Source organism: Carcharhinus amblyrhynchos, chromosome 18 (assembly GCF_965287045.1).
Source record: "Carcharhinus amblyrhynchos chromosome 18, sCarAmb.v2.hapA, whole genome shotgun sequence".
Classification (NCBI taxonomy): domain Eukaryota; kingdom Metazoa; phylum Chordata; class Chondrichthyes; order Carcharhiniformes; family Carcharhinidae; genus Carcharhinus; species Carcharhinus amblyrhynchos.
The window spans coordinates 5,084,087-5,099,591 of record NC_137341.1 but is presented as its reverse complement, the minus strand read 5'-3'; the positions used below and the strand labels follow the sequence as shown (position 1 = coordinate 5,099,591).

The following is a 15,505-nucleotide window of genomic DNA, read 5'->3' as shown; positions in this document are numbered from 1 at the left end:
TACCCCTTTAACCTCCACCTAACGCTATCTCCACTCACATTGTCTGCATCTTAAAGACTTGAATAGTGGGTTAGCTGTAAAGACTTGCATTCTAATCAGCGTTCTGGAAATTGTGTGTGACTTTATGTGCCCTTCTCTGATCAGAACCTTCCACACACCTGATGAAGGAACACCATTTCAGAAAGCTTGTGTGTTTACTATCAGATAAACTGGTTGGACTTTAACCCGGTGATGTGAGACCTTCTTACTGTGTAGGTACACCCGCAGTGCTGTTAGGGAGGCAGTTCCAGGATTTTGACCCAGCCACAATGAAGGAACGATGTTTTATTTCCAAGTCAGGATGTTGAGTGGTCTGGAGGGGAACTTGGTGTTTCCAGGTACTTGCTGCTCGATCCTTCTCGACGATCGTTGTCGTGGTGTTGGAAAGTGCTGTCTACAGAACTTTGAGTCTCCGCAGCTCATTTTAAGAACAGAAGAACATGAGAAATAGGAGCAGGAGTAGGCCATCCAGCCCTTCGAGCCTGCCCCGCCATTCAATAAGATCATGGCTGATCTGTCGTGTCTCAGTTCCACATTCCCGCCCTCTCCCCATAACCCTTAATCCCCTCGCTTATCAAAAACCTTTTGTAGGCGGTACACACGATCGACACTGTTTGTCGACGGTGACGGGATTGAATGTTTATGGAAGGAGTAGCAATCCTGCGGGCTGCTTGGCCGTGGATGGTGTCGGGTTTCTTGAGTGTTGTTGGAGCTGCACTCATCTGGTGGAGAGTACTCCATTACACTTCTGACTTGTGCCCTGTAGATGGTGGACAGACTTTACATGTTGATGATAGAGCTGAGATCCTGGTATTGATGTTTGTGTTTCCTTGGTCTCCTTGGTGACGACTCTTTTTGTTAAGTGTAAAAGACGACAGTGATTTGCCATGCACAAAATCAGCTTGTTCCATTCGACTTATTGTTGCATTTTTTCATTTTTAACAAATTGCTATGTATCAATAGAAATACCTGGGGTCTTTTTAACACAGTGCAATATTTTAATCCCCGTAAAAATATTTAACCATTTACTGTAAGAAAAATCTTAAGCGACTGAAGTAGAAGAAAATGCCTGCTTGCAGCGATGGTATCTTTTTCTCCTTGCATGCTGCACTGAACTGAGTCCGTAACAGACCTTTAATTAAAAACACATGGAAATAGGGGATTGGGTTTGAAATCCCGATGGCATTTACAGAAGAGATTATGATTGTTTACTGGCAATTTTTCAAGTTCTCAACAGTCTGCTGATGGACTTGCAGAAGGGTAAAGCATGATAAATGCTGAATCAGTGAAGCACCGTCAAAAGCCACTGGTTCCCAATGTAGTAAATTTCAAATTTGTACCAAATCAATGTTAGAACCATTTTAAGTTTTGAAGATTTTTCACGGGTTCCACAATACTGCACATTGATGCTGCCCACTCTTAAATAGAGTTACACTATATGTGTGAACAGAAATTTGAATGCCCTATTCAGGTCAACAGATTTGCTTTTTTTTTCCCTGCAAATATTGACAATCCCAAATTGCTGAAGGGTGGAGTTGGCTACTCAAAAGCAAACAGTGAAGAAATGTTTTTAAAATAGTACACAGTAAAAGAAATGCCTTTCAGAAAGGCTAAGGTGCAGAAACGTTATCTTAGATTTCCTGGTGGGCCTGGTCCTTGGACTGTCGTTTGAAATCCTGCGATAATGGTTAAGGATTAATGTAATCCTTATTTGTTTTGCTTTTTTATTTATTATACAGCAATGCTTGGCTGAAATTTTACAGTTTATATTTCACATCAGTTTATTGCAGTAATCTGGTCCTGATCTCTCTCGCTATTCAAACACACAAAAGTCAACATATAACTGATACTTGCATTAATCAGGTTGAACAGGAACTTTGTTTTCCATTGACTGCAATTTTTTGAGGTGTCAATGAACGTAATATAATGATGACTAAGCAGATATGGTATGGATATATTATGATATGCCGTTTTATGGTACAGGAAGAAGCCATTGTCCAGCTGACAGAGTAATCCAACCTAATTTCACTTGCTAGCTCCTGGTCCATAGGTTTCAGCACTTCCAAGCCCATATCTGAGCTTTTAAAACGTGATGACGATTCAAGCCCCTTTTATCCTTTTCGGGCATTGAGTTCAAGACTTCCTCCATCCTCTGGGTTTAAAAAAAAAAATCCCCCCAACTTCCCTCTAATCCTTCTTCCAATTACTAAATCTGTGTCTGGTCATTAAACTCTCGAAGAAGTCTCACAACACCAGGTTCAAGTCCAACGGGTTGATTTGGTAGCAAAAACCACTAGCTTTCAGAGCACTTCTCCTTCATCAGCTAAGTGGGAGTTCTACAGAGCATACAAAGACACAAACTCAGTTTACAAAATAATGGTTGGAATGTGAGTCTTTACAGGTAATGAAGTCTTTAAGGTACAGACAATGTGAGTGGAGAGAGGGTGATTAAACTGATTAAAGACATGTGTATTGTCTCCAGACAGGACAGTTAGTGAGATTTTGCAAGCCCAGGCAAGTCGTGGGGGGGGTTACAGATCGTGTAACGTAAACCCAGGATCACGGTTGAGGCCGTCCTGTGTGCAGAACTTGGCTATCAGTCCCTGCTCAGTGACTCTGCGTTGTGTGTCGTGAAGGCTGACTTGGAGAACGCTTACCCGAAGATCAGAGGCTGAATGCCTGTGACTGCTGAAGTGTTCCGCAACAGGAAGTGAACACTCTTGCCCAGTGATTGTTGAGTGGTGTTCGTTCATCTGTGTTGTGCTGTCTGGATGGTCTCCCCGATGTACCGTGCCTCGGGACATCCTTTCCTGCAGCGTATCCGACAGACAGCATCGGTCAAGCTGCAAGAGTATGGACTTGTACCTGGTGGATGGTGTTCTCACGTGAGACGATGACGTCTGTGTCGATCCGGCACATCTTGCGGAGGCTGCTGTTGCACGGTTTTGTGGTGTCACGGTCACTGTTTTCCTGAAAGCTGGGTAGTTTGCTGCGGGCAATGGTCTGTTTGAGATTGTGCGGTTGTTTGAAGGCAAGAAGTAGGGGTGTAGGGACGGCCTTGGCGAGATGATGTTTGTTTTCATCGACGACATGTTGAAGGTTCCGGAGAAAATGTCGTAGCTTCTCCGCTCAGGGGAAGCACTGGATGACGAAATGTACTCTGTCGTGTTCCGCGTTTGTCTTCTGAGGAGGTTGGTGCAGTTTTTCACTGTGGCGCGTCGGAACTGTCAATCAATGAGTCGAGTGCCATGTCCTGTTGTTATGAGGGCATCTTTCAGCATCTGTAGGTATCTGTTGCGATCCTCCTCATCTGAGCAGATCCTGTGTACACGGAGGGCTTGTCTGTAGAGAATGGCTTCTTTAATGTGTTTAGATTGGAAGTTAGAGAAGTGGAGCATCGTGAGGTTATTCGTGGGCTTGCGGTATAGTGAAGTGCTGTGGTGACTGTCCTCGATGGAGATGCGTGTGTCCAAGAATCCAACCGATTCAGGAGAGTAGTCCATGGTGAGTCTGATGATGGGATGGAACTGGTTGATGTCGTCGTATAGTTGTTTGAGTGATTGTTCACCATGAGTCCAAAGGAACAAAATGTCATCAACGTATCTAGTGTATAGCATTGGTTGAGGGTCCTGTGGGGTGAAGCCGCCTTGTTTGAACCTGTGCATGAAGATGTTGGCATATGGAGGTGTGAATTCGGTCCCCGTGGCTGTTCCATGTGCCTGGGTGAAGAACTGGTTGTTGAAGGTGAAGTCATTGTGGTTCAGGATGAAGCGGATAAGTTGTAAAATTGCATTTGGAAACTGGCAATAGTTGGCGTTGAGTACTGAACAAGTTGCAGCAATGCCTTCGCCGTGGGGGACGTGTAGTTGCTGCGACATCTGTTGTGATGAGAAGTGCTCCTAGTACAACTGCTCTGTGTGTCGTGAGTTTCTGTAGGAGGTCCGTAGTGTCGCGACAAAAGCTGGGGGTTCTTTGGGTTTCAGGATGGCCTCGACGTAGCCAGAGAGGTTCTCGCACAGGGTCCCGTTGCCCGATACTATGGGATGCCTGGGTCTGTTTGCCTCGTGTATCTTTGGGAGGCAGTAGAGATTCCAACGCGGGGAGTACGTGGGTCGAGAGCGTGGAGGGTACTCTGAAGCCCCGGATCAAAGGTCTCGATTAGTCTGTTGAGTTGACGGGTGTGTTCTTCGGTCAGATTTGCGGGTAACTGTTCCTCGTTGTTCATTGTCGGTGCGCTTCTTTGCAGCAATCCGTTCTGTTCAGTATGACGATGGCCACTTCTTTGTCTGCTGGTTTGATGACAATGCTGTGGTTGAGAGTGCGCGTGGCATTGTGTTGTGCTTGGGTGACGTTTGGGGCTGTCTTGTGAGTACAGCGGATGAATCTGGTGTTGACGCACCTCCTGACGGCTTGGGCGTACACGTCAAGTCAAGGGCAGCTCCGGAGGAGTCCAATTTGGCTTTTTCTTTTTCGGTTGCTGCACTGTGGATGTCTCTGTCGACTGTTCCGGTTCATTGGCTGTTTCGTTGTGTTGGCCTCTTGGGGCTTGTAAGAATGTAAGAACATAAGAACGTAAGAAATAGGAGCAGGAGTAGGCCATCTAGCCCTTCGAGCCTCCCCCGCCATTCAATAAGATCGTGGCTGATCTGATAGCGGATCAGTCCCACTTTCCCGCTTTCTCCCCATAACCCTTAATCCCCTTGTCTGTCAAAAACCTATCTACCCGTGACTTCAATATATTTAACGAGGTAGCCTCCACCGCTTCAACGTGCAGAGAATTCCAGAGATTCACCACCCTTTGAGTGAAGAAGTTCCTCCTGAACTCCTGCAGCCTCATTCACCTGATGAATTTTTCCTGTGTCTGCAGCGAGACTGACAGGGTCTATTTTGGTGGTGGAGCAGAAATTGAGTCCTCAGCTGAGAAATTCGATTTCATCTGGTTGAAGTATATAGTCTGACAAGTTGACGATGGATTTCCCTGCAGTGGTATCAGGGAAAGCTTGGTTGCTGCTGGTGGTGATGCCGAGTTTCTCAAGTTTCCTGTTCTTGTGTGCATGTAAATGGTGTAGTTCCTTTGTCTCTGCTTGGCAGAGTTTCGCAGCTGGCCTGCATCCTGAATGCAAATTGAGAATATGGATTCTATCTTGATTTCCAGGATGTGGCATATACCTTAAAGACTCGATTACCTGTGAAGACTTGCATTCCAACCATTATGTTGTAAATTGAGTTTGTGTCTTTGTATGTCCCTGTTTGTGAACAGAACTCCCACTTAGCTGACAAAGGGGCAGCAAGCGCTCCGAAAGCTCGTGGCTTTTGCTACCAAATAAACCTGTTGGACTTTAACCTGGTGTTGTGAGACTTCTTACCGTGTTTACCCCAGTCCGACGCCGGCATCTCCGCGTTATTCAACTCTCTCCAAAGGGAACGAGTCCTCCCTAATCACTCTCTATCCATAGCACTCATAATTTTAGGACACCTCAATTAAATCTCCCCTCATCATCCTCTGATCCAAAGAAAGCATATTCAATTTTTCCCCACAGGAAAAATTCTTAATTCCCAACCATGTGGAATTATAGAATGGTTTGAGCACAGAAGCAAGTCATTCAAACCATTAATGGCCATATCAGCTCTCTGCAAACTGTTCAGCTAATTCCACTCTGCCTTTCCCTATACACTTGCATTTTCTTTTCTCTTCAAAGACTTACCAATTCCCATTTAAGTGCCACAATGGAAACTGCTCCGTCATACTCTCAGATAATCGCTGCGTTTTGTTTTATGCTGCCGTTGACTCTTTCGACGTTCACTTCAAATTAGTGCCCCTGGTTCTCGATCTTTCCACCGCTGAGAATAGTTTCTTTCTTTCTGTCAAGCCACCTTATGATTTTCAATAACTCTGTCAAATCTCATTCTTTTCTAATGAGGACGACCAACTTCTTGAATCTCGCCATGTAACTGAACTCTCTCATCTCCTGGATTGTTCTCGTAATATTTTCCGCACTCTCTCTGAAGAATTCACTAACTTTTTAAAGTGCAATGCCCAGTTGTGGCCAAGTTGCTGTTTACAAGGGGTCATTATACTTCCTTGCCTTTGTATTCATCACTCCCATTTATCAAGCCCAAGGATCTCTTTTGCCTTTTTAATCATTTTCTCAACTTACCCCGCCACCTTCCCTGATCTGTGTTCATTTACTCCCAGAACCCTCTTCTTCTGTACGTACTTTAGAATTGTACCCTTTTTTATATTGCCTTCTGTTTCTTCTTTCCATCAAAATGTAAGACTTTACACTCCTCTGCATCATGAATATCTGCCACACGTCTACCCATTTCACCAGCCCATCTCGATCCTCTCGAAGTCAATTATCATGTTTCTCATAGTTCAGTACTTCGAGGTTCTGTGTAATCTCCAAATTTTGAAATTGCTCCATATACACCATGTCGAGGTCCTTGATCTATATCTGGAAAAGCAATGGTCTTATTGACCCCTGAGGATCCTCTGTGTACTTTTAGCAGGTCTGAAACACAGCCATTCACCGCTACAATAAAATATAATAATAAAAGCAGAATACTGTGAGAGCTGGGAAATTTCATAATAGTCATATCCGACCTGAATTGTAAACTGTTTCTCTCTCCACAGATGCTGTTTGACCTTTGAGGATTTTAGCACTTTGTTTTTAGAACTTTCGCCATTACTTGCTGTTTCCTGTCATTTGGCCAACTTTGTATCTATGCTGCCGCTGTCCCTTTTTGCTTATATTATAGACGTGCTGTGCACTTCAGCATGTCTATAATATAAAACTTAAAGCATCTTTTTCGTGTTCACGTGTGCATTACAACTGCATTACCCTCCCTGTTACCCCGTCAAAAAACTCAGATCAAGTTAGTTAAACGTGATTATCCCTTGTTGGCTTGCGTTAAATAATCCACGTTTGTCCCGTTTTTCCTGGATTATTCTTTCTAAAAGCTTCCCCAGCACCCAGGTTAACCTGCCAGCCCTGTAGTTGCTGGGTTTGTTTTTGTTGCACTAATTTGTGAACAAGGGTGTAACACTGGCAATTTTCCAGTCCTTGGGAACGACCCCTGTATCTCCTTCCAGTGATGAGTGGAAAATCTTAGTTTAAAAGCTGGAGTTTTGCTTCAGTTTGCAAAAATGTGGCAGCTGGTGTTTGTGTTTGGCAGATGCTTTCAAATCTGTGCAGTAATGTGTAAAGTGCTTACAATCAATTCCCAGCATTATTGGAGCTTCCTTGAACTGCCGCTTATTTTCCATGACAAGAATGTTTTAAATAGTAATGGAGAGTGACAGTAATTTTGTTTTGTGGCGTTTCTTCCACCCTACCCATCCCGCTGAACAAAGTTTTGGTCCGGATTGTAACTTGTTTATACAATGCTACGTTACTTTTAGCTTCAACGTGGGCAGTGTTGATTCAATGCCTTTGTGCCACTGCAGTGACAAACTGCAGAATAAATTGGACGTAAGCACATCTTTAACTGTTTTTACTGGTAGTAGGATCATCTGGCAGAGAGAGTCGAACACGCGTAACTCTCGTCGATGTGAAAGAGCAGCCAAAATGAAGCGAGCCCAAAATGTAACTTTAAAAAAATTGAAGCAATCTCTGGCCATTGTGTTGCCATTCACTGATATGCGCTGAGTGTACACCAGCTGTTTGGCTTTTATTAAGAATCTCATCGGAGGTCAAAAGCTCGTGTATATCATATTGTGCATGTGTGGAACAGTCAGTCTTCCTCTGAATTGAGAGTGGTGTAATTGTAGCTTACTGTTCATAGTATTTATTATTCATTCCAGATCTGTTACCTTTGAGACATTTAGTTTTATTTCTGTTCTGCTTCCTTCCCTCAACAGTCTAGGAGAAATCTTATCCTATAATTTGATTAGCGCGTTCCGTATTGCCTTCAATTCCATCCGAAACTGCAAGTCATTTGTCGTATATTACACTTTGCAGCCGTATGATATCAGTTTTAATCCTTAGATTCTCTATCTGCAGTACCTAAAAGTTTTGCTGTGAGAAAACCTGAGAAATATTATGGAATTATTTGACGCAATTAGGTCAATTACAAGACTGTTCAGTCGTTACGTAGCATTATGGTGAAAAACATCTCAAATCCTCTATCCCATTTCAGGGATTTGTTATAAATTTGGCATCGGTGTGGGGATTTTCCTTTAATGAGCTCAAAAAACAGGAAAGCACAGGAGAACATGTGAGCGACGGTACTGTTCACTGATACTAGCTCGTCACTTCATTATTGTAATTAGAGGAGAGTGACAGACAAATATTCCTCGATTAAATATCTAGCTACTGCAAATGTAAGACCAGTTATCAAATATGAATTCATAACAATACTAGTAATTAAAAATATATTGTTTTTACACTTGGCTACTTTAAAAAAAATCTATAGAACCGTAGAATCCCTGCAGTGCAAGAGGAGGCTATTTGGCCCATCAAGTTTGCACTGACCAGAATCCCACCCAGTCCCTATCCCCACGTATTTATCTAGCAAGTCCCCTGATACTAAGGGACAATTTAGCGTGGCCAATCAACCTAACCCGCACGTCTTTGGCATGTGGGAGGAAACCAAAGCACCCGGAGGAAACCCACGCGGACACAGAACGTGCAAACTCCGCACAGACAGTGACCTGAGGCTGGAATTGAACCCAGAGTCCCTAGCGCTGTGAGGCATCAGTACTAACCACCGTGCCACCCTCAGTGTACAGTACGTATTGGATTTGGAGCTGAGCTGTGCTTGTGCACTCTGCTGCTGAATTAACAACATAATATCACAATTTAACAGTACCTTCCTGCCTTCCATTTGACGTATAAAACTTGCATAGTGATTTCTTAACATTTCTCAGAAATGTTAAACAGAAAAATTGGGCATTGATCTAATTTTTAAGGCAAAATCGTCGAAAATATTAGTTTTCACAACCCATTCCAAAAGTTAAAATGCTGCTAAAACCGTGAACTGTCGCACAAAGTGCCATTGCATAGTGCCATTAATATTGGAGACTGATTGCTGCACTTGGGCATTTGCTGGCCTATGTGAGGGCGAATTGGTTCCCCCAAAGGCTGGGTAAGATTCTGAACATAGTGGAGGATGCATCTGGATGTTTGTGGAAAGGGGTTGAAGGAGGCAAAACCAAAATTTTGAAAGCAGTTTTTTTTTGATGCTGTTAAACAATGTAACATTATTCTTAGGAGAACGGAATAAGTTGTTGAGGATCCAAGATCTTTTCCCGTGGAATATTTTGGGTGGAACGCTAATGGACAATACATCTGATAAATTGAAGTCTAAATTAGTTGATCGGAATGGTGAAAGACTGAAACTCCACGTGCTGATTAAAGGAAAGCGTTTACATTCTGCCTGAAAGCAGGCAGAAATGTGACGACAAAGATCAGTTATTCCGTGGCATTGTGCGTAGCAAATCAGCTGACTGTTTTATGACTGGCGATCACATTGGTATAATGCTCCAATGTATTCTGCTATGAAAGTGCATTCAAGTCTGCCCTTGATCTTAAGACGATAAAGTATAATTACCACAGATGAACAGACAGAGTTTAAACTGGTGTAATGGTTTTTTGTGCGTCAGTCTACTTTTTGGCTTCATCCCCAAGTATTTTTTTGTTAATACTTTCAATATGTCAATACTGGTGTCTGAAATTACACTCCTGTGATGGATACATCCAAACATTTTTAAGACTTAATTTAATCCTTGTTTCCATAAAAAATTTTGTGGGCTTTGAGTGAGTCGACCCATCTATACCTTAATAAATAAGTTTACCGCAATATATTTCTGAATTGTATTAAATACTAGTGATCTCCACTTCCTAATATTGAAAGAAATACTTTTAAAGGACTGTTTGTAACTAGATTACTATTTGATATTTCAGGGAATTACTTTGCAAGTCATTTCTTCATGGGTGGCGAGAAGTTTGATACCCCACATCCTGAGGGATACCTGTTCGGTGAGAACATGGATTTGAATTTTTTGGGAAACCGCCCTGTTCAGGTATTGTATTTTTTTAAATTATCTATATTAAACTGATGCAACAAACTAACAGTGCCAAGCAACAACTTAGCAAATTTTCTCTGTGCTCACAAGAGGACATTGTTATTTGAAAGCACTTCTCTTTTCCTCTTCTCCCACGCCTCAAAGATTAAATCCCTTCTTCCTGGTTTCATTCTGAATACAGATAAATGCAGGCTCAGAGCCAAAAGCAAAAGCTTGCAATTGTGTAATGCCTTTATTATAGTAAAACATTGCATGGCACTCGGAGACGAATGGAAACAAACACTGAGCAATTGTAGGAGCAGGCAGGCACAATTGAAGAGAGAGGTGTTGAGAAGGCTTTTGAAGGAGAGAGATTGCGAGCGTGGTAGCGTTTGGTGAAATTAACTGGGATTGGATCAGGAAAACTGAAAGCTCCGTGCCTGAAGGTGGAACGTGATGAAAGCAGAGCCTGAGCAAATGAATAGTGGCACGTGTGGGGACGTGAATCTAGAGGAGCTCGCAGGGAAGAGGTTACAGAAGAACTTGTGGATAGCTAGAATGAATTTGAGATCGATGTGTTGGAGGAGAGCTGATGAACTGGACAGAATAATTTGAAGTTGCTGTCAAGAGAGGATATGGGATAGAGTTTTTGGAGAAGGTGCAATTTGTAAGAGAGGGACTTCGTTAAGCTAATCTGAAGAATCTAGATGACAAAGTCACGGATAAGTCTTTCAGTTGCATTAATGTGTGAGGTAGAAATTAAGATGGATTAAGATTGGAGCTGGTTTTGGTGGAGGTTTGAATTGGGATTGAGCATGACGCAAAGATGATTTGCTCTTGGGTTTAGCCTGAATCAGTTGCCAGGGACATGGAGGAAGTTGAGGAGTGGGGTATTTTTAATAGTGCGTACGTTGATTTCAAGCAAGTTTTTACAATCCAGCACGCTGTCAGAATGTTTCTGAAATTTGACCACATGTCTGCAAATGATGCTTCCAAGGGACAGCATTATACAAGAGAAAGTCAAGGTCCAGGAATGATGATCTGGGTGGAATGGAAAGCCTTATGAAAGATGTGCTGACAACATAGGAACAGTTAGAAGTGGAAATCGTCTGGATGAGGCACCACAGGAACTGTTAGGTTTTGGACACAATGTGCAGCAGCAAATGAACAGTGGCAGTGCCTGACAATTTTATGATTTTAGGTGAATGATTGCAAGTGGTATGAATAGTTCTTGAGATTATTTTGTAATAATTACTTAGTTTGAACCTTGCAACTTTTGGAACAATTGTGATATTTTGTACAGATGTGCAGCAACAAAACTGACTCCCTTCCTGTCCAGACAGAACCAGAAGTACTCCAGCTTCTCAGTCTGACATCTGTCAGGTTTGTTTGTCTCCTTTGTTCCCAGTGTCAGTGCATTTGTTGAAGTTTTTTTCAGATCATTTTACTATTTATTGTCAATTTGTGTACAGCTGTGCTTTAAATCCTTGATGGATACAGCATCACACGAATCCTGTGCCCAACAGCCTTAGCGGGCAGGTTACTGTGGAACTTGGCTCGCACCGTGCCACTGTTTCCACGAGCACGGGTCACTTTACCTCAAGTGACACGAGTCTTGTTTGATTTACCGCCAGGAGTGACAGCGTTGTTCTTTGCTTTGTTGACGTAAGCACGTCTCTTGCCCGGGTCAAATTCTGTTTCAACGTGGCAATAAACACTCTCAACCTTGAGGAGAGCAGCGTGCTCTCTTTGGTCTCGAAGGCCTCGTTTCTCGCCAGTAAACACAGCTTTGCACCGTGATCTTCCGGGCATCGCGAGAGCGCTCGAGGCAGCTGGATCGCCGCCTTAGCTTTGCAAATAGGTCTGCTGTTTTCAAAAGTCCGTCGTTACGAACGCTGGACTTTTTAGACCGTTATCTTTTAAACTGGGCCCTTTAATTTGAGGTAAAATAGTGTAGTTGGGAAGGGGGGTTATGACCTCCTATCTACCTTGAGCCAAACCCATGTGACCACATACCACATCTGCTCAGAGACACAAATCCACGTGACCAACTTGTGTGGAGGCAAACTCAAAATTTGCTGAAAGTTTTAACACCTTGACATAAAGGAGGAGGCAATTGATCTCGCTGTGCGCAAACTCAGACTCTGAGCCAGTCAGCCAGAGGCTCGGATAAGAAGGTCCATAACAGGTGCCGGTATACCAGGCAGAAGAAAAGCACAGAATGGTACGAGGACAGATTCCCTGTTTGAAGAACAGGGCTTGTGGCGTGATGAAGACTTAAGGAGTTGCCAAGACTGCCATGCTCCTGGAAGTCCAATGAATTATGCTCAGAAGATTGAGTGAAGGAGACTTTATTTAAAAAGACAGTGGGAGATTTATCCTGGTAGGAACAGGGAGAAGAGACCCTGTTAAAACTGAGTCTTTAAACAGAAGATGTTTTACTGAGTGCAGTGTAATTTATAAACATGGCATAGGGTTTTGGGTTAGACTGACAAGCTAATCGGAAATATCTTTTCTGCAGTTTTGCTGTATTCGTCGCCTGGTAAGTAACTTTTAGTCAGTGTTGATTTTTGTTTGTTGCAGTACAAGTTAGAAAATGTGGAATCTTGCCATGTGATCCTTTGGTTTGGTCACTGGGAAATTTGTATTTTTAAAAAAATTATTGGTCTCTATGGGGATCTTAACACTTCACAATTTGAGTACTCATTGCCTGTGAGTTCAGTAGTTTTGCATCTCTACTGCCAACGATAACAGAAAATGTTGGCACGCTCGTGTAAATGACTGACATAATGAATGAGCTTTCCATTCTTATTCCCAGACAACAGCAGAATGGGAGCTGTATCTGAAGGATGTTTATTTTTCGGCTTTGCTCTTAGAGAAGTTTACAGTCTGAATCATCGTGGAAACGTATCAGAAAATTTGCATTCCTTTAAAAAGAGAGACGATATCAGCAGTTACTGTGCACTTGTTTTCTGGCAACATTCCTTTTTGTATAGAATATTTTGCAACCTGTTCATTCATCTTAATGAATTTAAACAGTTGAAGTCCAGAGAGAATGATTTATGCTTTTTCTGCTGTTGGAAATTGAGGTAATGAATAAAATTCAGATGATTTGGCGCTTGTCAGTACTGTTGTGAGTGAAGTAACGTTGAAATAGACATGAATTTATGAAGTTCTGTGGAGACTGAAGTTCTGTTCGGTTAAAAAAAACATAATTTATCTTCTGTTCTTCATCTGCTGATTCATGCTGGTGTATTCTTGTGACTAGCCACGCTCTGCTACTTCACTTAATGTGAACCCAGTTAGTGAGTGTTGGCAAGCTATTCAACTGGAGAGACATCATTATACCTGGTCACCTGATATCCATACTCATACATTTGGATAGCAACCAGGAGTTGAATCCTAACGACTTTCTCTCGCCCTCTTAGTCCAGGTTGTTAAAGCGCATTTTGTAGTTTTACCGCTAAATCAACACAAACCACTGGTTGCGTTTGGACTGACTATTTTGTGTGGCGGAGTTCTGAATTGAAGTCTTTACCAAATGAGACTGGAACATCTGGAGTCAGTGCTGTCTTGCACATTTCCTATCCTTTGTGTGAAGTTTAGATACCCAGAGGGCGACCCAGGAGTTTTGGTATTTCCCATGGCTTAATTGGTTAGCCTCTCATCTCTGGGTTCAAGTTCCAGTCCAGAAATTTGAACACAAAATCTAGGCTGATACTGCTGTATAAAGGGAGTTTTGAAGGGTTGGTGATGTCATTATCCTCCCAGGAGATGTTAATCTAAGCCCCACCCGCCCCTTCAGTTGTTTACGCAAGACACGCAGCATTATTTTGGAGGAGTCAAAGGGAATTCTTAGCAAAATTTAGCCATGAATCGACTTCAGTGAAACAGATGAACTGTTCATTACGTATCTGTTTGTGACACCTTGATGTGCTCTGTGTGAATACTTTTTTTTAAACAGTGGTTCCAGTTTTTAAGTATTTCATTGATTGTAAAGAATTTACGCACTTTGATTTTACAAAATTATACATACAGCATTTTGGACTTTGTCAAATTGGTGAAATATAGTAAAAATGCTAACCATTTTCAGCTTTGAAGTATTTTTAGTTTGGAGCCAATTGCACGATTGTCAATTTCTTACGCTGGGGATAATTACGTGTGCTTTTTGTGCCGAGGCGCAAACTGAGTGTGATTGTCCCAGCCACAATGGGAAGGCTGCTGACAGGCAGCGAAACAGTGATGATAAATGAGCCTGTTGCACTCTGTGGCACCAAACACATTCACGTTTCACCATTCCCAGTAAGAAATTACAGAATAATTTTATTTATTTCCTTACTGCCCTTCTCTGAATCTTATCATATATTTCATGCAAAATGTTTGACTGAATCATTTTGATTGAAGAGTGCCACACCTGTAGACATGACAAAAAAAAAACTGAAGGCACTAGACACTGCCAACGCAATGGGCCCTGACAACAGCTTAGCAGTAGAACATAATTTGATAGGGTGGTAAAGAAGGCTTTTCGCTTAGTTGCCTTTCTTGGTTGGGGCATTGAGTACAACGGTCAGGATATCATGTTGCAACTTATAAAACTTTGGTTCGGCCACAGTTAGAGTGTTGGGTTTTCTTCAGGTTCTCCTTCACATTACAGGAAGGATGTGTAGGATGCAGAAGAGGTTTACCAGGATGCTGCCTCAATTAGAGGCGATGAGCTATATATGGAGAGGCTGGACAAACTAGGATTGCTTTCTCTGGAGTGGCGGAAGCTGAGGGGGAACGTGATAGAAGTTTAGAAAGTTACGAGAGGCACAGATAGTGTTGACAGTCAGAACCCTTTTCCCGGCATCGAAATGCCTAATCTGAGGGGACGTGCACTTAAGATGAGAGGGGAAGAGCTCAAATGAGATGTGAGGGGCAAGTTTTTTTTTACAGAGTGGTAGGTGTCTGGAATACGCTGTTGAGGGTGGTGATGGAGGCACATACGATCGGGGCGTTTAAGGGCTCTTAGATAATCACCTGAATAGAGAGATATGGACCAAGGGCAGATAAAAGGGGTTAGTTTAATTTGGTGTAATGTTCGGCACAACATGTGGGCTGGACTATTTCTGTGCTGTACTGTTCTATGTTCTATGACTTGTGCTGCAGAACAAGCTGCGCCCAGCCACAACGTTGGTAACTACCCGGCACCAATACAATGAATTCTCCCATTCGTGTACTTTTGATCTTCAGCAAAGTGACGGGAGCTGCTGTCAACAGAGCAATCACGTGACCTTGCACTGCAACCACCTGTTCAGTTTTGGTTCCGACAGGGCCTATTGACTCCATGTCACTGTTCCTCCGCAGTCACTGGATCAAAATCTTAGAACTATCTTTGTAACAACACTCTGGTTACACATTCATCAAATAAACTACAGTGGTTTGAGAAGTGACTCACCAGTGCCTTTTCCAGGGCAGTTA

At 42.7% G+C, this 15,505-nt stretch overlaps 1 protein-coding gene and 1 pseudogene across 8 annotated transcripts in view; one reads left to right on the top strand and one right to left on the bottom strand.

The window, feature by feature from the left end:
* LOC145354800 (E3 ubiquitin-protein ligase MGRN1-like) overlaps positions 1-15,505 on the top strand; it is a 160,136-nt gene that overhangs the window by 36,032 nt on the left and 108,599 nt on the right. For all 8 annotated transcript variants that reach the window (XR_013888904.1, XR_013888905.1, XM_080206290.1 and 5 more), the window contains exon 2: positions 9,945-10,063. Coding sequence is in view for 6 of the 8 variants with exons in the window: in XM_080206290.1 (XP_080062416.1) it covers positions 9,945-10,063 (119 nt within the window). In the remaining 2 variants the exon portion in view is untranslated. The remainder of the gene's footprint in view (positions 1-9,944; positions 10,064-15,505) is intronic.
* LOC145354630 (large ribosomal subunit protein eL33 pseudogene) lies at positions 11,525-11,857 on the bottom strand (annotated as a pseudogene).